Source organism: Aspergillus saccharolyticus, assembly GCF_003184585.1.
Source record: "Aspergillus saccharolyticus JOP 1030-1 unplaced genomic scaffold BP01scaffold_39, whole genome shotgun sequence".
NCBI classification, from domain to species: domain Eukaryota; kingdom Fungi; phylum Ascomycota; class Eurotiomycetes; order Eurotiales; family Aspergillaceae; genus Aspergillus; species Aspergillus saccharolyticus.
The window spans coordinates 109,143-128,193 of record NW_020290649.1 but is presented as its reverse complement, the minus strand read 5'-3'; the positions used below and the strand labels follow the sequence as shown (position 1 = coordinate 128,193).

Sequence of the window (19,051 nt, the reverse complement as noted above, 5' to 3'; positions counted from 1 at the left end):
GTAGTTGTTGTTACTTCCGTGCAGATTCTTCCGCATTTGCATGATAAGAACTTCAAAATATCCGTCTTGACTGTACTTTACTTCTTATCACTGCTTACTTAGAACTGCTCGTAGCTCATTCATTTCCTTCAAGCTAAACCATCATACTAGTATCACCTCGACTATGGCCACACCACCCCTTCTTCGTCTGGTCCCGGCCATGACTCCGAATTCCCGCCTGGCATCTCAGCTGCCCAGGCGATACAGTCTTCAGATCGCCTGCAATGTGAAGCCAAACGCCTCCAACAACCGGGAAGGCATCATCGGGATAGGTGCAGACCGGGTTGATGTATGCGTTGCTGCGGTTCCCCGTAACGGCGAGGCGAATGCAGCTGTATCTCGTGTTATTGCCCAGGTGATTACCCAGTCGTTCCATGAATTTCTTCAGGTTCTGGGTTGGTTTCGCGTGTTCGAGTATTCGAATTAATGGAAGCAGCTAACAATAACAACAACAACCACTTCAGGCTTTTAAAGTGCCAAAGTCCGACGTAGAGGTCATCCGTGGACTAAAATCGCGAGATAAAATCCTCCGCATCATTAGTTTGGATATTGGATCGCAATCCGAGGACGAGTTTATCCAACAGGCGCATGAGAAACTCAAGAAAGCATTGATCTGATTCATCTAACTCTCATGTTTTGACCGCCAAGCTGGCTGGCACATACCGTTGCCGCGACGGCACGCGCCCGTGACATCACGGAGGGATTTCCCCGACTTTTTTTTCTCTTTCTCCAATTGCTCTGGTGGACCGCAGTGCACGAACATCAACCGGTACTATCAACAAAAACAAGATACAGGCTATTGCCACGAGAATCACTTCGGAATCAGTGTTTAATGAAAATCAGAATGTCTACCACATCGCAGCCCCAGCCAGCAGAAGTGGAGACTGCGAAGCGCAAAGCTCCGACCGAGCAAACCTCCTCCTCCTCCACCCCCGCCATGACATTCACCACGCGCAGTCCCCCTTGGACCTACCTCAAGCTACAGTTGTACGTTCTTTGTTCTCCTACCACCAATACAGCTAATTGACAGTATAGACAGAACCCATCAGCCCCCTGTCTCACAGTCTACCCTCAACCACCCTCTTGACCCCCTCACAGCCCGCACCTACCTCTCCGCCGCGCTCCGCCAATTCCTCGGGCTGTCTGGCACGGCTATTGCGATTGACATTCTGAAGATCGACCCTCCCTCTGGTACAAACGCGAAAACAATTTGGATCCGTGTGCCTGAACCAGATGCATCGGCCGTTGTCGCAGCGCTGAGTTCGTGGGTCGGGGGTAGCGAAGCCAATGGCAATGGTAACGTTGCCTGGCGGGTTTGTGCGAAAGGGAACTTCCTCCAGGCGATAGTAAATGGCTCGGGGGCAGAGATATTTGTTCCATGAGTATCGAGTCGATATATATTCTCGGAGCTTACTTAGGCTGTTCCTTCTTGCGACATGGGATGAGCTTCATATCCTCGACTTAATGCGGGACTGCGCATGCTATGACTTCGCCCAGAGGTGCTGCGGAAGCGTAGTTGACTGTGGGAGGCAGCTTTTGTTCCCGGCCTGCAACGTTATTCTACATGAAGCGCCGGGCTTCTCGACATGATCATCCCGAGCTGCGCGAAAGCCGTGATTCGAGCGCGAAACACTCCATGGCGGTATTTCTGGCTGGCTGTATGGGGACTTGGTTCGATGACATCATAAGGTGGCCTTTCTTAATTAGCAAAGGCTCGTATTCGATGGCCAGAGCGTCGTGGTAGGCGTTGCAGACACCGGTTGGTGGTCATATGGTCTGCATTCGTGGGTGCGAGCTTCAGACGCGCACAGATTGCTTACTTAGTCGTTATATCTTACGCGCTGCGGGGAGGAAACCGAAGTCGAACGTGGAGGCAGCACAGAACGCCGACATCCCTGAGCGGTAGCTCATACATAATTACATCCATACCTTCCCAATTTCGTATGTAGAACCCTAGCGTATTCTTCGCCTTTGCAGTGCAAGAAGAATTACTTGCAAAAGTACCTTTACTTCCGGGGTCCTTACAACTCGGTAGTAAGGTTGGCACAACGTGCTGCAACCAGACAACCAAATCTATACACACCACTCGCTATGGGACTTCCCCTCCAAGCCATGACCATTATACTTCTACCTCATTCATCAATGCTCCCAAAATCCAGACTGACCCTTGTGGATCTACGACAGTCTTTTCCTGCTTTAGAGGACTCAAATCTTAAGTGGAGAGTCAGTGCAACACCACGCTTTGTCCACGTCCATCCCCGAAGCCAAACTGGCCACAGGCCTTGTTCGCTCCTTCAGAGTGTGACGTGTTGCGTGATATCATGAGGATGGTCGATCAAGTCACTGCCTTCGAGGTGATTATGTACCAACACCAGTCCCCACACTGGGTAGTTCACACTGGGTACTAGGTACCATGATCCAATCGAGTACAGAATTTCCTGACGATACGCAAGGCCGTGACAATTCAGGAGAAAGCAAAGAGCTTATAGGTAGCCACATACACCGTACACATACCTTGCACACCTGTCGAATCGAATCGCGACCCATCCATTCGTCCAAGAAAATCTGAAACATGAAACTAGAACCGCGCACTGTCACATTTGCAGGTGTGTGTTGGTAGGGTTGTTGGCGCGATGCCGAGACAAGCGACATAAGCAGAAGGAGGGCGAGATTCAGGGGTTGATTACATATTGTGATTGACGGGGGAGGCCCGAAAGCATGGCATGGCTACGGGAGGGAGGTTTTTGCCAACGAGAAAGGCGCAAGCCACTTCCTGCAGGCTTACGGGATGGTGAAACGGTGGGATGAAAGCGATGTTTGAGAGAGTGAGTAAATAAACCCTTGGAGTTAGTTGACTATGCTAGACAATCATGATACTTACTTTTTGTCCTTTCTTCGTTCTTCGAGCGATTTTGTTTTCTTCTCTCCTTGAAGGTGGGATTTTGAAAGAGACCCTTGGTCTAACTATTCGCTGGTCCGATCGACGCATTGGCCCTTTCTGCTCCGTACGCAGCACTAACTTACACAGTACGAACGCTATGCTATGCTGCTATTTTAAAAGGATTCCGAGTCTCGGAGTACCCCGTGGCGCAGTTTGTACTCCACAGAGCTGAGGACACACAGGATGTTTTCACAGTGGGAGATTTTAGCTAAGGGCTGAGAGTATTGGACAGATGAAGCTCGGGTTCTTTGTCTCTGGTTGGCAGGGGCAGTGAATTTGAGTCCAAGACCTATTTTCGGGGGAATCATTACGAGGCTTGCCCCTGCATGATGACAACAACTGAGTTCAAGCCATGGCTGCGGGTTCGGGTTGTTTTTGCCCGCCACTCCCGGTAGGTTTCCTTGATGCAAGCGTGAAGATCGTAAGACATATATTGAATAGTATTCTCACTTATATTTAATTGCGACGAGAGGTTAGTTCTCCAACAGAGCAGAGAATGCTCCGGGTTAGCAATAAAAAGAATAAGCAAAGAACGAAGGTCAGGCTGCCCGGGCGGCGACAAGACGGGATGAAGAAGTGAATGTTTCAAAAAACCAAAAAAAAAATAAAAACGACGGTCTGGCCTTTTGACAGAGAAGCGCAACGAATCAGGGCTGAGTTCGCCATGGGGCGGAAGCAGCCGTTCTGAACGGAATGTTGACGTTTTGGCCCGCGTGGCGTGGGAATTACTGGTACTGTACGGGCCAGATGCCGATCGCCCTCTCGATTTGCCCCGCTCTCTTCGTCTTTTGCGAGTTTATCGGCTATGTTTCCCACAGTACAGTCTCTGTATCAGTATTGTGTACGCAAGTCTGCGTACGGAACAGTTTTCTCGTCCATGGCTCCAACTATTCGCACTCTAATTCTACTTGCGTGTATGTATTTCTTTCTATACCTCAGGTGGCTTTCGTGTCTCTTCAGGTTAGACCAACCGCTTCTTGATTCAGTACTAGTTATTAAGTCTCGATTCAGCTCCTCCCCCAGATCTCCTTTTACTAAATCTTTCTTCATCTTCCACTCCTCTCTTCGTCAATTTCGCAGGGTGGTCCTTACTTCGCTATTAATTCCCCTAGATGACTCAACTAGTTGACTAGTTCCCCCAATTGGCTCTTCTGTGGAGCAATCCTGACCTAGTGTGGTTCGTTTTCCCCAAGGCAGGTCCTTTGTGCGAAACCGTATATCCTCGACTGTCCACACTCCATCTTTGTTCCTCCTCCTCTGATTCCTCCTACAACTTCATCGTGCGTCACCTTCCTCAGCAACATGTCGGAAGAAGCAGGACATCAGGAGGAGCCCTTGGTTGCGCCTGTCCAGACTGCAAAGAACGAACCCTCAACGAATGTACAAGAGAAAGAGCCGCGGCCAGGGCGCCTGACGCCGCGCCCCAGCTTCCTCGAAAACCTCGCCAATTCCCGTGATAGCCAATTCATGCTTGACCGACGCAATTCGAGTGAGCTCGTTCGATACTTTGTATGTTGAATATTGCTCAGGAGGGACTGTTCCGAACCCGCGCAACTGACTGGGACGATAGCATGGCCCCCGCGATCTCGATAGACACTCCAAATGGCCCCTCGCCTTCCGTATGCACGGCAGTATCATGCCCAAGATGATCCTACCCTTATTCTTAGTCGCCCTCTGGTCTACGGCTATTACTTGCATTTCACACTTTGTGCACTCTCGTGAGTGTCCTTTTCGATGCTGCAAGGTCGTCTTCTAACTTTTTTTGGTGAACAGTTGGTATCAACAGTATCCTGCTCACAATCACCGGCTTCGTTGTCAGTTTGGCGCTTTCGTTCCGCAGTTCGACTGCCTATGAGAGGTACGTAGCGAGATTGTTGGAATATGTGACAGGCACGGAGCTAACGGCAGGGCAGATGGGCGGACGGACGCAAATACTGGGCATTGCTAATCCAGACATCTCGCAACCTCGCACGGACGATTTGGGTGAACACTGCTGAGCGTCCAGGAGAGCTGGGAAAGGAAGATCTGCTGGCGAAACTGTATGCTGCCCTGACGCGGGATTTTAAGGACATATACTGATATCACCAGGACGGCGTTCAACCTCATTCTCGCCTTTGCCGTCGCCCTCAAGCACAAGCTCCGATTCGAACCTGATGTCGGCTACGAAGACCTCGCAGGGCTCATTGGCCATCTCGACACCTTCGCTAAGGAGGCCCACGACCGTCGAGTTCTCCAGCCCCCGAAGAAGTCTCCCTGGAAGAACTTCGGTGAATACCTAGGCGTGTCCTTTGCCGAGTCGAACCCCCGCAAGCTCATCAAGCGGTCCAAGAAGCCTTTGGGACATCTGCCGCTGGAAATCCTGAACCACCTGTCAGCCTACGTCGATCGCTGCATTGGTAATGGAACTCTTTCCTGCGGTCTTCACCAAAGTCAACTCAGTATGCTCCATCCGCTCTGTCTTTCTTGATTCGTTGCTAATTTTGGCTCAAGTTGGTGGTATCTCCACCTTAAACGAATGCCTTACCGGCACTGAGCGCGTTCTCGATACTCCTCTCCCTGCCGCATACACCATTTCCATCGCCCAGATTTCGTGGATCTATGTCATGGTTCTCCCCTTCCAGATGTACAACTACCTAGGTTGGATCACCATTCCCGGCTCGATCGGTTAGTACTTCCACATCTCCCCACATGCCCGCAATGTTACTGACCCATCTAGTCGCCGCCTACATTATCCTCGGTCTTGCCTTCATCGGCAGCGAAATCGAGAACCCCTTCGGACACGACGTCAATGATCTGCCCCTCGAGACCTACTGCCGTCAGCTCGCCAACGAACTGGATATCATCTCTGCCATGCCGCCGCCCAAGCTCGATGAGTTTGGTGTCCGCGAGGACAACTTCGTGCTCTTCCCTCTGAGCACGTCTGGCTACAATGAATGGAAGGAGCGTTCCGTCGAGGACATCCGCGCCGCCCTGCGGTCCAAGGTCGTCGTCAACACAGCCCCAGCAGAATCGGAGACGACGACCATGGTCGGAAGCATGAGCAGCAAGCAGACGGTTTAAGCATTGTGAAGTGTCAGAAAAACTGGTGATAGAAGAGTGAATTGTGGTAATGTGCATTCGAACCCGAGGCGGGGAAAAATTAATGGATTTGGCGTCTTGTTTAAGCATGCGCGTCCGGTGTTTATGTTGTTGAGCTATATTGACTTCTGATGGCGGACGGGTTAGATGTGTACATGGGTTCTCTTTGGGTCTTTTTGGTATGCGGCTTGGGACATATGGTTCAATTAGCTCTGCAATAGTGGGAAAAGTACTGTACAAGAAAGAAATATGTACATATATTCAATCTCTCCTCGATTGATATGAAGACTGGTTGGATTGTTATTACGTGGATGTCTTGCATCCACAGATGAACAGACTGCACCACCCATTCGCTAAGAATGTACGCGTGCAGTCCAGTCTGTAATGCGTCGGAGTAGAGTCCTCTCATCACGGAGCATATGGCAAATCTACGAGTATACGCAGTACACACTCAGGTACTCGGATGGTTCAATTGAAGCTGCACCGCACTGCGCCGCCGCCTCATACCACGGGGAATCAACATAGCATCCATCTCCATCCTCCAACCCCTTCCAACCCCGCAACAAGCTGACAACGTCATAAACGTCCTATACCAGAACGCCTGGCTTGATCCTCATCATCTAGGTCAATGGCTGTACAGCGACATGGTCTTCTGAATTATGTACCTGCCTGATTATGCTCACCGAACTAGTTACTAAGTTACTCCTAACCTGACAACCCACTCCCCCGGACCCTTTCTTGACGGTGATCCTCTCCACAGCCCTCCTTGCGCGCATCGGGTGGGGTACGATGTACGATCTGCTGCGAAGCGCCGGAATGTATCTCTGATGGGCAGAAGCAGTGGTTGGAGGAAAGTATAGCCGAATCACTAGTAAATCCCGAGGGTTGGTCGATTCTTGCTTTTCCGGGGTCGGTGGAGCCGCTTCAAGCTATGAAGGTGCGAGGCCAGTGCTGGAGCGGGGGTACGATGTCACTGCATTATGGACAGAAGAAGAAGGGGGTTTGTCGTCGTGGGAGCAAGTCTTGATAAGGTAGTAGGGATGGGATGTTGTTCGCGGTAAGCTGGGTCTGTGTCTTGTCGGAGTGAGATTCATCGAGCATTGTGGTACTTAAGTATATACTTCGGATCCTTTTCCAGGGTGCTGATGAAGACCGGATAAGATGCATTGGGCAAGCACTTTTGCGGGGTAGTAACTTATTCATTCCCTCTTCACTTCAGTTTACTTACATTGCCGAGGTGCAGTGGGTGTGGAATTCTCCAGCTCCTTGATTCTACTGTGAGTTCAATTACTCCTGTGTTTCCACTTCTCGCGTACAATATAAATACAGTCTCCTCCATTGATATCATAGTACACGCACAATCATGGCTCCATCAGTGACAAGAACCACGAATCATCAGATCGAACCGAGCAGCGCCGGCCAATCAACCAACAAGAACCCTCCACCTCAACTACAAGTCCTCGGCAAAGACAAAAGACGGCAGGGAATTGAAAGTCCGGCGATATCCCCAGTTCAACAACCTGAAGGACGAGCGGGCATACCGCAAGCAACACTTGGCGGCCGCGTTTCGTCTGTTTGCAGACCGTGGCTTCGACGAGGGTGTGGCTGGCCACATTTCCGTCCGAGACCCAATCCTCACAGATCATTTTTGTAAGTTGTTACATAGCCACATCCCCTCTCCCATTGATGTATCTGAAGGCGAAAGGTGTCTGCCTGCTAGGACTAACGCGCGATTCGGCCTCAGGGATCAACCCACTCTCCGCACACTTTGCGCTCATCAAAGTCTCCGACCTGATTCTCGTCGATGAGACCGGCCTGGTCGTCGAAGGCGATGAGCCCATCAACGCCCCCGCATTTGCCATCCACTCCGAGATCCACAAGGCCCGACCAGACGTGAACGCTGCGTGCCACGCTCACAGCGTCGCGGGAATGGCCTTCTCGTGCTTCGGCCGCGAGTTGGAAATGATCACGCAGGACGCGCTGCGATTCTATAAGAGCCATGGTGTCTACCGGGACTTCAAGGGGGTGGTGCTAGACCAGGAGGAGGGCCAGCGGATTGTGGATGCTTTGGGTCGAGGAAAGGCGGTGATCCTGCAGAATCATGGCCTGTTGACGGTGGGGGCTAGCATCGATGAAGCGGCATTCTGGTTCATCAGTCTGGATAAGACCTGCCGGGCGCAGCTCTTGGCCGATGCTGCAGCTGCAGCGGGGTACAAAAAGATCATCAGGGACGAGGAAGAGGCTGCTTATGCGGCCTTGCAGGTCGGCGGACCGGAAAAGGGATGGCTGGCCTTTCAGCCGTACTATGACGAGCAGGTTGCGAAGACCAAGGGTGAATTCCTTCTTTGACGCGGTGCGCGGTCATGGTTCTGGTTTGGGGATGGCTGGCAATCAGGTGCAAGCTAATATGACAATCGTGCCAATTTGGACAGGCCAACTTTTAGAACCTGTGATAACAGCAAGTGGTCTTGCGGAGGTCGAATTTCCGCATTGACAGCTTTCGATAGTGCGCGAATTCAACTTTCAGTTGTTCCCGTTGATCAGCTCATAACACTGACATGTGGCTGGATCTTCTCCAACAGTTCTGTCAATGACGGGATGGCCTATACCGCGGAACTATTGTGAACGTCGGGGGCTATTCCGTGGGACCCTGTGCTGAATCCTGGGCAAGCTGATTGGAAATGTCGATAAAGTATATATGAAGTCGTATGCTGATCCGAGCAATGGTCCCTTCTTCAAGACTTGCGCGTAGCGCGAGCTTGATTTTCCGACGTCATAATTGAGCCTGGGTCCATGAAAATTGGTAAGGTTCGGATCCGAGAACGGTATACCGTTGGGTCGCCCCCAACTTTTGAGTCTGAAAATCTTCACGAGAGGTTTCATTGTAGAGCCAAGTGATCGCCGTCCACGAGTCAATGCCGAAGAATCTCCATTGAGGCAGAAAAAAGTATGATCGACAAGGCAGTAGAACGCCCCACTCGCAGGATGAACTGTTACCGAATACGGAAAGACTGAATAATCAGCATCTGGTGACGCAGCAATGCAGCCTGGAATTTCTACACAGTACATCGTGAGGTCCCGTAACTCGCCAAGTACTGTGCCATAGGCAGCGCGATCTTGTTGTATCTAATTCAAGCAATCGAAGGGGGACTTCCGTGGCGGAAGTTCAATTTGTCAAGCTCCTCGCAAGCCAGACCAGAGGGACCGAATGCAAAACTGATCAGCAGGGTACTGATACACTTCTGTGGCTTTGGTGTTGCAGCATGGGCTATTACAACACACTCTGATCCTGAAACTCATGTTTGAGGCTAGGTCTCGCGGCTTGTGCGTTCTTGGTGTAAATGTGTAATTTGGGAGATGAAATTGGCCACTTTGAGGCTTACTACGACCCGCTCATTGCCCTGGTAAGTGCAGGGGTCACGCAGGGACGAGAGTAGGCATGTGCTGAGACCGTTCGTCCAACACGTCCGCCACCCAGGCGGCTGATGATCCCACCGGATAGGCGGACGGGTAGGAACAGTCTTCCACCTTGTAGGTGCCAACCTACAGCAGGACTCAGCAGTGTGGCTTTATTTTCATGGTTCGAGTGCTCCCGCTGGGTCGATAAAGCTTATCGTGATGGTTCTCGGGACGCTCAAAGTCTGAAGTTGCCGGATGCCTGCCAGACGCCGGCTGGGTAGCTGAAAGCTTCTCATTTGACCAGACTCGAGAGATGTGAGAAAACATTTTGGCCACAAGCAACGTGTCAGCTGAAATGCAAGGCCAGGCCTTCGGAAATTCGGATTCGCACTATTTCGCAGGGCTAGACGATCATTGCGTTGAAAACTTTAATGCGGGTTGGCCGTGTATCTTATCATTTTGATAAGGTTCTGATCGGTAACCCGATTCAGACTCCATCTTTAGCCCCTTCAGGCAGGATGGAACAATTCTAGGAGTCTCTCGTCGCTGTGTCTGTCTATGAGCAATGACCATGTGTGTAGCATACTTTGAGGAAGGATTTGTTGACAAGGTGCGGCAGCCTTGTTGTTGATGGATAAGCGTTCCTTGCTTCGACACCAGGATGTCTCGGAATCTGGTTTCGTGCTTTATTGTTAGTGTGCTCGAGGAATCTTAGCTTGAATGAGATCTCTGCTGTCAAGGCTGAAAGGGTATATGGAGTGCATGTAACATGATGCAGGAACGAGTGCTGCATACCACGGAACTGGCAGCTCAATTGCCGATGGCAAATGGAGCGTCAGCAATAGGAGGTACTCCAGACTGCAAGTGTATTCAGGTAACATCCATGATAGTATGAGTAGCGGAGTAGCTTTTCACCACCTGCTTGGGCGGAAATGAAAGAGTAGTAGACAGTACGGAGTACCGACTACCGAGGAGAATCTTGGAGGCGGGGCAACCCAACCTTTTTTTCCCTTGACCGAATGCGCCATCTGTCTCGAGCGCCACCAAAATCGGTTAATTGAGGAGACACCACGAGCTCCATCCTGAATGTGGAGCACGATTTCTTCCCCCCGGCTCCCATCACATCGGATTTCGCATCCACCATTTTGCGTCCAACAGTCCTCGACTCTTCCTGGACGAACCCCCTTACGAAGTGACAACAGGGTCCAACGCCTCTCTTGCTCCCTTGCTCCGAATCCACTGTCACTGTCCGCCAAATTCGGGTCAATTCCTGTCTATGGATGATTAGACTTTAGCACCCTGGTTCAAGTCGATCATCTAGACTTGGGCCAACGTTTAATGGCTCACCCGTCAAAAGCATTAGATCACTTCTGCCGGCCTGTGGAGTACGATGTGAACGACGGTTCGAAGGCTCTGCCTATCGTTGTCCAGTGCACACTGTGAAACCCCCGTCGATTCTCACTACGAGAGACCCCCCTTCTGGCCATTGCAGGGCCAAACTACCCCATGATGGAGTCAGGTCCACTAGCTTTATTGGTGGCCATTGATCCGTTTCTTGGCTTTGCTAGGATCGATCTGAAATTGGGTGCTCTAAAGCCAAAGTCAAAATGTCAAAGTGGGTTGGCTGCGGGCAATTCATGGTCGGAGAAAGGGACCAGGACCTGATACGACGGCAGTTCTGAAGCTGGGAGTGGAACCTCATGCCGCGCTATATTATCCCCTGTCTCTCCCATCATCGCTTCTGCCAACCCGCAAGTGGCATTCATGACTCCAGCCCAGTAGGCCATCGCGACGGTCTCTTGCTCCACATCAGCCTCTCAGTGAAATCGGATTGTGATTATGGCCAATGTGATCAACAACTACGTGTCCGGGGTTGCTGGTGGTTATGCTTGAATCTCAACTGAATGATCGCGTGCCTGAACAATACTTCGCTCCGTCCTATCATCCCAACAACTAAACCCCTGCTTGCATCGTCCTCGTCTTAATCAACTAGTGCTACTATGCGCATTCCACCTGCCAGTGTCCTGGCGACATGGCCTACTCCTAACTATGTCGACCCTGTGACTCGTGGCAACTACGTGCTTATCGTCAGTGTTGTCCTCCTCAGCGTGGCATTTGTCGTGACCTGCCTTCGCCTTTATACACGTTTGAGAATAACGTGCACTTTCGGTATGGATGATGTCCTCATCATCTGGGCCCTTGTGAGTCTAAGAGTGGCAGCCATCTACACCTCGGCCAACTATTGACGGTATTCAGGCTTTCGCAATCGGCATGTGTGCTGTCACATCCATTGCCACTGAAAATTACGGTTGGACTCGACACCTTTGGGACATTCCCCCTTCCTTGTTGCCAGCTGTCAGCAAGCTCAACCTCGCATTCCAAATTCTCTTCTCCCTGTCGTCCAGCATCACCAAACTTTCTCTACTGTGGTTCTGCAAGCGTCTTCTTGGGGCTGGGAGTAAAGGTTTATATTCCTCCTACAACATCGTGCTGATCATCGGCATGGTCATTGTGGCTATTTGCTGCCTTCTTTTTCTCTTTATCTCTATCTTCCAGTGCTCGTGAGTACACCCCATCATCAGCTCTGATCATGATCCGGCAGCGAATAAATGCTGATCAATCAGACCTATTCACGCATATTGGGATGTGGAACCTAGCTACCCTTACCATTGCATCAACGACGGTGCCGCTGTCTTCTCGGCCAGTGTTGTCAATATTTTCACTGATTTTCTCACGACTGTGCTGCCCATGCCTTTAATTTGGAACCTGAAGCTGCCTGCGCGACAACGGGTTGCCGTGATTTCGATCTTCGGACTGGGTATTGTGGTCAATGTTGCCGGCTCGATTCGGACAGTTTACGTCTGGAAGAGCATGGTGGCCTCATATGATACCACCTGGGTGGGCTGGCCAGTTCTTCTCGCTGCTTCGATAGAGATCAGTATGGGCTTGGTAAGCTACCACATCTCTGCGCTCGAACAGTCTTGTCTGACTTGCTCTAGATTTGCGCTTCTGCGCCTGCACTCAGGCCCCTTATCACCTTTTTCTTGCCTCGCCTCCTACAATCCAGTCGTCGCTATGCCTCTTCCTATGGTCCCAAGAGCTTTCCACGGAAGGGATGGTCATCAAGCGGGCCGACCAAAAATTCTAGAATTGAAGATCGGCAATATGGCTACCAGGGGGACACTAACGTTGATCGTTTGGAGGTTCTCCGGACAGTGGAGATGGAGACCTGGTCTGAGATAAAGAAGCCTGGAGCTGCCCACATGAATCATCCTCCAGCATTCTCGAACCATATGCGGGTTGCAACACCTACGCATCATGTTGAATTGAAGAACCACGGTGTGGTTTACACGTCGCCTGGTAGCGACCAATCTACAGTTTCCCTCACGCGGGACTCACATTCACACAGCGACCGGTCGATGACCGATGATAAGAACTTTTTCTAGTGCTTTTATGATTCATTTTTCTATACTGTCATACAACAACCCAATTTTTTTTTTTTTTTTTTTTTTAAGATGATAATGTTTTACGATGGTAATCGTGTTCAACACAAGTACGCATCATTTGGGCCACAGCGCTGTGCACTTCTGACAGGCCTCACTTCTTCTTCGCTCGACAGTGAGTTGTATCTACTTTCTGTTTGCAAATGTAGTTTAACACAGTCAAATTCTGCGCTCCTACTGACGTTGACAAGAATGATGCCTTCAAATTACTTGCAGCTAGCGAAGTAGTCGCGGTGGGTCGGTCGATGGAGACAGCTCCGCAATCGGACTCCACACTCCCCACTTCATTGACTTGACTCGGGCTCAGCTTGGATGCCGGAGTGACCTGACCAAGTCGCCATCGCATAGACTACCCTCTTCAGGCTAGTCGGACACTTTCTCCTACAGTAACAACTCGTGCTTGAAGTTCCATCGAAATGACAGAGTTCACGCGTAAACCTGAGACTACCGAGTAACTAATGCAGGCACTGGACGCACTTACACGGGATCCTTCTATTAAAACCCTGCTTATAAGTTGCTTCTCAAACTCTTGGATTCGCCCTCCCCTCCGACATCCCCCCGTGGCCTGTCTCAGCATCCGTATGTAGGCACGGTAATTCAATCAGGGCACGATCTTGGCAAAGTCTACAAAGACATTAACAGGGATGCATGCATGCATGAAACTCCACTACATCGCCCTGAACGAAAAGAACAATCTAGACTTCCTCGTGGACTCCGATACAGTTAATAAAATGCTTGGCGGGTCTGTGGCATAAATTGGACAATGCCAGTATCTCGGCACTGTCGCGGGGCTCGTGATGTTGTTGATGGGTCCAATACGGAGTACTCGCCAAGGACTTGGTGCATGGCTAGTAAGTGTGGTTACGTGTTGGAAGAATTCTTTGGATGTATGTTGGTGATTTTGAGTCATTGGGCTGGGGGTCTTGAACTGCTTTTGCTGACTGCAGTGTGATGGATTTTGAATTTATATAGAATCTTCGTGTAATTCTAGATGGATAGACAATGATTCGTTTCATGGAGCACGCACACGTATAACGGTATTTTATGTACAAAGTACTCCGTGAAGTACTCCGTAGCGGACAGGACATTCATGATCAAATGTGATGGAGGAGAATTCTGTGGCCGTAAAAGCATTTGCGGCATTTGGGCAAGCCACACCTCACGAGTTCGTTCGATGGCAGACTCGGAATGAATTTCGTATGTCCTCTGTCGATATTTTAACAATTCTTACCATGTAGACCAAAAACCCAGCCGGGGTAGCCATTTACTAGCAATGGTCGGTCTTTTTATGCCAGTATCTTTGTCCTGACAATCTATCTGATCACGACCTAAGTGAATATGTAAACTGTTTTGAACGTTGCAGACCTAGACAAGTCAACCATTCCGATCTAGAGGAGCATTGCCAGTGAGAAATAGCATCAGCCACTATGCGGAGACTGCAATGCTCCCAATAGTCACGGCTCACAGGTAACGTGTCCATCTTGTCTTCTCTCGTCTTGCTGCACTCGTCTTAGATGAGTCCTCATCTCATCTACTCTGCCGCTGAGCATGCTGTAGACTGCCGATTTCCACCACGCGACAACTCCAGCACTGGTACCGTTGTGCTCTGCGCAGCGCCAATATGTTATTGAAAACGGCGTCGACATCCATCGACAGATGCGAGAGCTTCAATGCCGCTTGTGCGATGTTGTGTGAAATTCTTCTTGGTGGCCGAGCATACAATTATTGTTAATCCGGCATCGGCTTTCTGCGATCGCGTCCACTTCAGGACGCCTCTCGGTACGGCCTATTGCTGGTTAGTTGTGGGGTCGCGCTCATCGCAAGAATTTTCGAGTTGTCTCGTCCTGCGATGGCATTTGGTCGTCATGATTGAGGAGTTTGCCTGTTTTCAATGATCCAGCGGTAAGCCAATGTCGTCAATCATTCAAGCGTTGAGGCCCGGTCGGAGCGTCCTACTAGCTACCTACTAGTAGTAGTAGATGGGTCTTGCAGCCGACTCATTGGTTTTCAGACCACAATTGACGCAACCCATTGCCACCCAGTATCCGCGTCAGCCACCTTGGATGTAATTCGTTCTATCTTTCTGGCGAGACAGTTTAGATGATTGCAAAGCTCGCATCACAGTTGAGATTGTTGATTACCTTGTGGGAGAAATATTTCCTTATCGTGACTGCCAAGCCGATCGATAAGAAGGTTAATCCGGGGAATTGGAAGCCATTTTCTTCGTCACTGCTTCTGTCACCGCTGCGTTTCTGAAGTTTCATGTGAGGGTCAAGGGAAAGTCGATCCGGAGGGAGCACAATCTGGGCAGCCATCGGTCCGAATGATGAGCAAATGGATAATCGATGCTACTAATAGTCAATTGATCAGGACTGATTGCGACTCTTCCATTTATCGGCGCCCTGTGCTGTATCGCCGAGCAGGGAGGGATACAAGGTGATGATTGGTTCAAATCGCCGAGGGGAGCTCTTGTGCGCGGGGCAGCTTCCGCCAGAGCTTCTTCTCCCTTCGCACCGAGGCTGGTATTTAACCAGCTGCGCCGCCATCTGGGGGGGGGGGGTATTTGTTTCTGTCTCCAAATACCAATCATCCTCACTTTCAATTGCAACCTCATATCTGACTTTCTCGGGTAGTTTGTCGAAATTGACCGGTTGAGTGATTGATCGTATTTCCCCCTCTCCCCTCAATTCCTTATCTGTCGTCATCGCGTTATCATCGCTCCCTCTCCACATTCGTCTCTTTATCCTTGCTGTGCCTGGCACAAGGGGTACTTCCGTTCATCACCTCATCACTCACAGAACAATTCTCCTGTAATTCACAATGGCAGCTGTCTTCCGCTCCAGCCTCAAGCTTCGCTCGACGACGCGCCTGTCGGCCGTTCGCTCCCTGAGCACCACTGCTCACTTGCGGGCTGCTGAGAAGCCCTTCTTCCCCGATGAGCCCTCGGCCCCGAGATTGGCCACTGCCATTCCCGGCCCCAACAACAAGGCTGCTGCTGAGAAGCTCGACAAGGTCTTCGATGTGCGCAGCTTGAACATGCTGGCCGACTACTACAAGTCTACTGGAAACTAGTATGCCTAACCGTTTCCCCCAGACCTGCTGGAAACCATGAATTAGTTGCTAACGTTTGACCTCAGCATCGCCGATCTTGACGGCAACGTCCTTCTGGATGTGTATGTTTTACCCACACCCCCCTGAAGCTAAATCACAACTAACGCGATATTCGACGATAGCTACGCTCAGATTGCCTCCATTCCTGTTGGATACAACAACCCTCACCTCCGCAAGGTGGCTGGGTCTCCCGAGATGGTCAATGCCTTGATCAACCGACCGGCTCTGGGTAACTTCCCCTCTCACGACTGGGCCGACATCCTGAACGCTGGTATTCTCAAGGTTGCCCCCAAGGGTCTCAACCAGGTCTTCACTGCATTGGCTGGTTCCGACGCCAATGAGACCGCTTACAAGGCCGCTTTCATGTACTACCGTCAGCGCGAGCGTGGTGGCCCTGAGAAGGAGTTCACCGAGGAGGAGCTGCAGACTACCATGACCAACCAGTCCCCCGGATCTCCTCAGCTCTCAATCATGTCCTTCAAGTCCGCTTTCCATGGCCGCCTCTTTGGCAGTCTGTCCACTACCCGCAGCAAGCCTATCCACAAGCTTGATATCCCTGCCTTTGACTGGCCCCAGGCTCCCTTCCCCTCGCTCAAGTATCCCTTGGAGGAGCACGCCGCGGAGAACGCACAGGAAGAGCAGCGCTGCTTGCAGGAGGTCGAGCGCCTGATCAAGGAGTTCCACAACCCTGTTGCGGCCGTGGTGGTCGAGCCCATCCAGTCCGAGGGTGGTGACAACCATGCTTCTCCTGCTTTCTTCCAGGGACTCCGTGATATCACTAAGCGCCACAATGTCTTGTTCATCGTTGATGAGGTGCAGACTGGTGTGGGCGCCACTGGAAAGTTCTGGGCCCATGACCACTGGAACCTGACTACTCCCCCTGACATGGTGACTTTCTCCAAGAAGGCTCAGACCGCCGGTTACTACTACGGAAACCCGGCTCTGCGTCCCAACAAGCCTTACCGTCAGTTCAACACCTGGATGGGTGACCCGGCCCGCGCCCTCATCTTCCGCGGTATCACCGAGGAGATCGAGCGCCTGAACCTGGTTGAGAACACTGCTATCACCGGTGACTACCTTTTCGCTGGTCTCGAACGCCTGGCCAAGCAGTACCCCGAACACCTGCAAAACCTCCGTGGTAAGGGCCAGGGTACCTTCATCGCATGGGACTCCCCCAAGCGTGATGAGTTCCTGGCCAAGGCCAAGCACGTTGGTGTCAACATCGGCGGCAGTGGTCAGAACGCCGTCCGCCTGAGGCCCATGTTGATCTTCCAGAAGCACCATGGTAAGTTATTCGATGTTCCCCGACACAAGTATGATGGTTAGAAACTAACACTGTGCAGCTGATATCCTTCTGGAGAGCGTCGAGAAGATCATCAAGCAGTTGTAAAGCGGCTTGATTTTCCTTTCACAACTTCTATATTTGATCCCTCTTTGATTCGAAATTGGCGTTCACTGGTACATTGGGTGGGTTGGCATGATATAGGTTTCATTTCTTGGGTTTTACTTCAGCCGAGATTAGCAGCGTACGAAAAGAATGAGTTGATGTCTTAAACGTTATGTTAGCATCGGAAGATAGCAAATGAATGCCATCAAGAAGGTATTGTTAAATATTCGTCTAATCGGGTATCGAGTATGGTTCCGGGCCGGGTTCGACCTTCCACCCAGGCGGTCCTTGGGAAGTAAGAAAGACGAGCAATTCAAAGCAAAGTAAGAAGAAAGCAAAGGGTCAAGCAACCATGAGTCCCGGAATTGCATACAGCACGAGAGCGCGAACAACCTAACCAAAACTCCAGTATTGTGCCAAGGCGCAAGAAAGTAAAAAAGAAAATCCGCCACCTCTTCCAGCCACATTGTTCAACCATGCCGCGCGCCTTGATCAATCAGCAACTGTTGCAACGCGATATCCTCCTTACGCTTCCTCTTCCCCAGTGCTACCATCCCTCCTGTAAAGAAGAAAACAAGTCAGCCTTCCTCTGCTGCAGATCAGGTGTAATGACTCAAACTTACGGGATATATTTGATTCCCGAGTCCTCCAAACTGGAAATAATCTCATCGGGAAGCTTTTTTTTTAAAGGAAAACCAGAATTAGTTCCAAGCCGGTGTCGTCACTTGCAAGGGGATGTGGCGTCCAACACTCACCGATCCAGTCACTTTCACGGCATATGTTCCCGGCACATAGCTATCCAGTCGCTGCCACCGCGCCACCCAGCTGGTGGTGGGATCCCGGAGTGTGAGCAGCCCCTCGAAGACCTGAGATGTGCATTCTTGAATCGCGTCGTTGTTGCCACGGAGGCCGAGGACGTTGTCGCAGTTGGGGCAGCCTTCGCGCATGAATTTCTGGATCCGGGAAGAAGTCAGCTAGTTAGTGATTAAGATGCTTTATGCTTTGCGTGGTTGTGCGTAGGAGGGGAAGCCAGGGGGAAAGGGCTCTGGTTGTGGTAGGAAGAGGGTGGATGGGTGAGGAACTCACACTGTGGAGTTGGACGAGAGAGCAGACCATGCAGGCGCGGAGAGTGCGCTGCTGGCTGGGGGCGACGTAGTAGGACATTTCGGCGGACGGTGTTCAGAGAGCGTTGTGGGATTGGGTTTGAGAGGTGCTATGGGTTTGTGTTTGCGAAGGTATAGGTTCCTGCTGGAGGAGGACTCCTGCCGGAGGGTCGTCCTTTGTGTTTTTCTCTCTTTCTTTGTTGCAGACGAAGAGCGGAGAGGGTGGGATTAGCTGGACTGGAACTGAAAGCTGGAACTGTCTGTGAATAGAGCCGCGACAAGCTTAGATTGCGTTTGCTGGGAAATAATGCAATTGAAAGTAAGAGAATTGTATGGATGTATGGATGTATGAATAAATGAATGGATGAATGAATGAATCGAATGGAATCGGACCGCAAGAGGTGCCAAGACCGGAGAAAACGGGCAGTCCATTGAATTGAAATCATCGGAGCACTTTTCCTCCATCTCGCCATCTGCACCAACTGACTGA

The 19,051-nt window shown here is 50.9% G+C and overlaps 10 protein-coding genes across 10 annotated transcripts; 6 read left to right on the top strand and 4 right to left on the bottom strand.

Annotated features, from left to right (window-relative positions):
• Nucleotides 1–163: 163 nt before the first annotated feature.
• BP01DRAFT_304192 (DUF167 domain-containing protein) lies at nucleotides 164–656 on the top strand (the record flags this gene model as incomplete). Its single annotated transcript, XM_025572151.1, has 2 exons — nucleotides 164–394; nucleotides 504–656. 2 exons carry the CDS (start codon nucleotides 164–166, stop codon nucleotides 654–656), a joined length of 384 nt encoding a protein of 127 aa, XP_025428005.1.
• A 227-nt stretch (nucleotides 657–883) lies between these two features.
• Nucleotides 884–1,421, top strand: BP01DRAFT_304288 (uncharacterized protein; the record flags this gene model as incomplete). Its single annotated transcript, XM_025572156.1, has 2 exons — nucleotides 884–1,026; nucleotides 1,079–1,421. 2 exons carry the CDS (start codon nucleotides 884–886, stop codon nucleotides 1,419–1,421), a joined length of 486 nt encoding a protein of 161 aa, XP_025428004.1.
• A 2,610-nt stretch (nucleotides 1,422–4,031) lies between these two features.
• On the top strand, nucleotides 4,032–6,333 carry BP01DRAFT_326308 (UPF0187 domain membrane protein). Its single transcript, XM_025572883.1, has 7 exons — nucleotides 4,032–4,489; nucleotides 4,551–4,698; nucleotides 4,754–4,838; nucleotides 4,894–5,019; nucleotides 5,069–5,418; nucleotides 5,471–5,644; nucleotides 5,697–6,333. The coding sequence occupies exons 1-7, from the start codon at nucleotides 4,283–4,285 to the stop codon at nucleotides 6,038–6,040; spliced, it is 1,434 nt and encodes a 477-aa protein (XP_025428003.1). The 5' UTR covers nucleotides 4,032–4,282; the 3' UTR covers nucleotides 6,041–6,333.
• Nucleotides 6,334–7,038: 705 nt separating this feature from the next.
• Nucleotides 7,039–8,407, top strand: BP01DRAFT_376565 (class II aldolase/adducin domain protein; the record flags this gene model as incomplete). The annotated part of the gene is made up of 3 exons (XM_025576957.1): nucleotides 7,039–7,115; nucleotides 7,458–7,708; nucleotides 7,803–8,407. The coding sequence occupies 3 exons, from the start codon at nucleotides 7,039–7,041 to the stop codon at nucleotides 8,405–8,407; spliced, it is 933 nt and encodes a 310-aa protein (XP_025428002.1).
• Nucleotides 8,408–8,540: 133 nt separating this feature from the next.
• On the bottom strand, nucleotides 8,541–9,335 carry BP01DRAFT_143331 (uncharacterized protein). The gene has a single exon (XM_025570575.1). It carries the CDS (start codon nucleotides 9,125–9,127, stop codon nucleotides 8,675–8,677), a length of 453 nt encoding a protein of 150 aa, XP_025428001.1. The 5' UTR covers nucleotides 9,128–9,335; the 3' UTR covers nucleotides 8,541–8,674.
• Nucleotides 9,336–9,803: 468 nt separating this feature from the next.
• On the bottom strand, nucleotides 9,804–10,444 carry BP01DRAFT_143329 (uncharacterized protein). The gene is made up of 2 exons (XM_025570574.1): nucleotides 10,253–10,444; nucleotides 9,804–10,157 (listed from the first exon to the last, which is right to left on the bottom strand). Exons 1-2 carry the CDS (start codon nucleotides 10,336–10,338, stop codon nucleotides 9,869–9,871), a joined length of 375 nt encoding a protein of 124 aa, XP_025428000.1. The 5' UTR covers nucleotides 10,339–10,444; the 3' UTR covers nucleotides 9,804–9,868.
• A 1,013-nt stretch (nucleotides 10,445–11,457) lies between these two features.
• BP01DRAFT_304196 (uncharacterized protein) lies at nucleotides 11,458–12,903 on the top strand (the record flags this gene model as incomplete). The annotated part of the gene is made up of 4 exons (XM_025572152.1): nucleotides 11,458–11,658; nucleotides 11,714–12,018; nucleotides 12,082–12,406; nucleotides 12,457–12,903. 4 exons carry the CDS (start codon nucleotides 11,458–11,460, stop codon nucleotides 12,901–12,903), a joined length of 1,278 nt encoding a protein of 425 aa, XP_025427999.1.
• A 2,667-nt stretch (nucleotides 12,904–15,570) lies between these two features.
• Nucleotides 15,571–17,597, top strand: gatA (4-aminobutyrate transaminase gatA). The gene is made up of 4 exons (XM_025573700.1): nucleotides 15,571–16,031; nucleotides 16,098–16,133; nucleotides 16,194–17,356; nucleotides 17,415–17,597. The coding sequence occupies exons 1-4, from the start codon at nucleotides 15,781–15,783 to the stop codon at nucleotides 17,459–17,461; spliced, it is 1,497 nt and encodes a 498-aa protein (XP_025427998.1). The 5' UTR covers nucleotides 15,571–15,780; the 3' UTR covers nucleotides 17,462–17,597.
• BP01DRAFT_143221 (uncharacterized protein) lies at nucleotides 17,513–18,010 on the bottom strand. Its single transcript, XM_025570573.1, has one exon. It carries the CDS (start codon nucleotides 17,923–17,925, stop codon nucleotides 17,629–17,631), a length of 297 nt encoding a protein of 98 aa, XP_025427997.1. The 5' UTR covers nucleotides 17,926–18,010; the 3' UTR covers nucleotides 17,513–17,628.
• spt4 (transcription elongation factor SPT4) lies at nucleotides 17,688–18,944 on the bottom strand. Its single transcript, XM_025573699.1, has 4 exons — nucleotides 18,545–18,944; nucleotides 18,214–18,411; nucleotides 18,082–18,134; nucleotides 17,688–18,017 (listed from the first exon to the last, which is right to left on the bottom strand). The coding sequence occupies exons 1-4, from the start codon at nucleotides 18,620–18,622 to the stop codon at nucleotides 17,984–17,986; spliced, it is 363 nt and encodes a 120-aa protein (XP_025427996.1). The 5' UTR covers nucleotides 18,623–18,944; the 3' UTR covers nucleotides 17,688–17,983.
• Nucleotides 18,945–19,051: the final 107 nt, after the last annotated feature.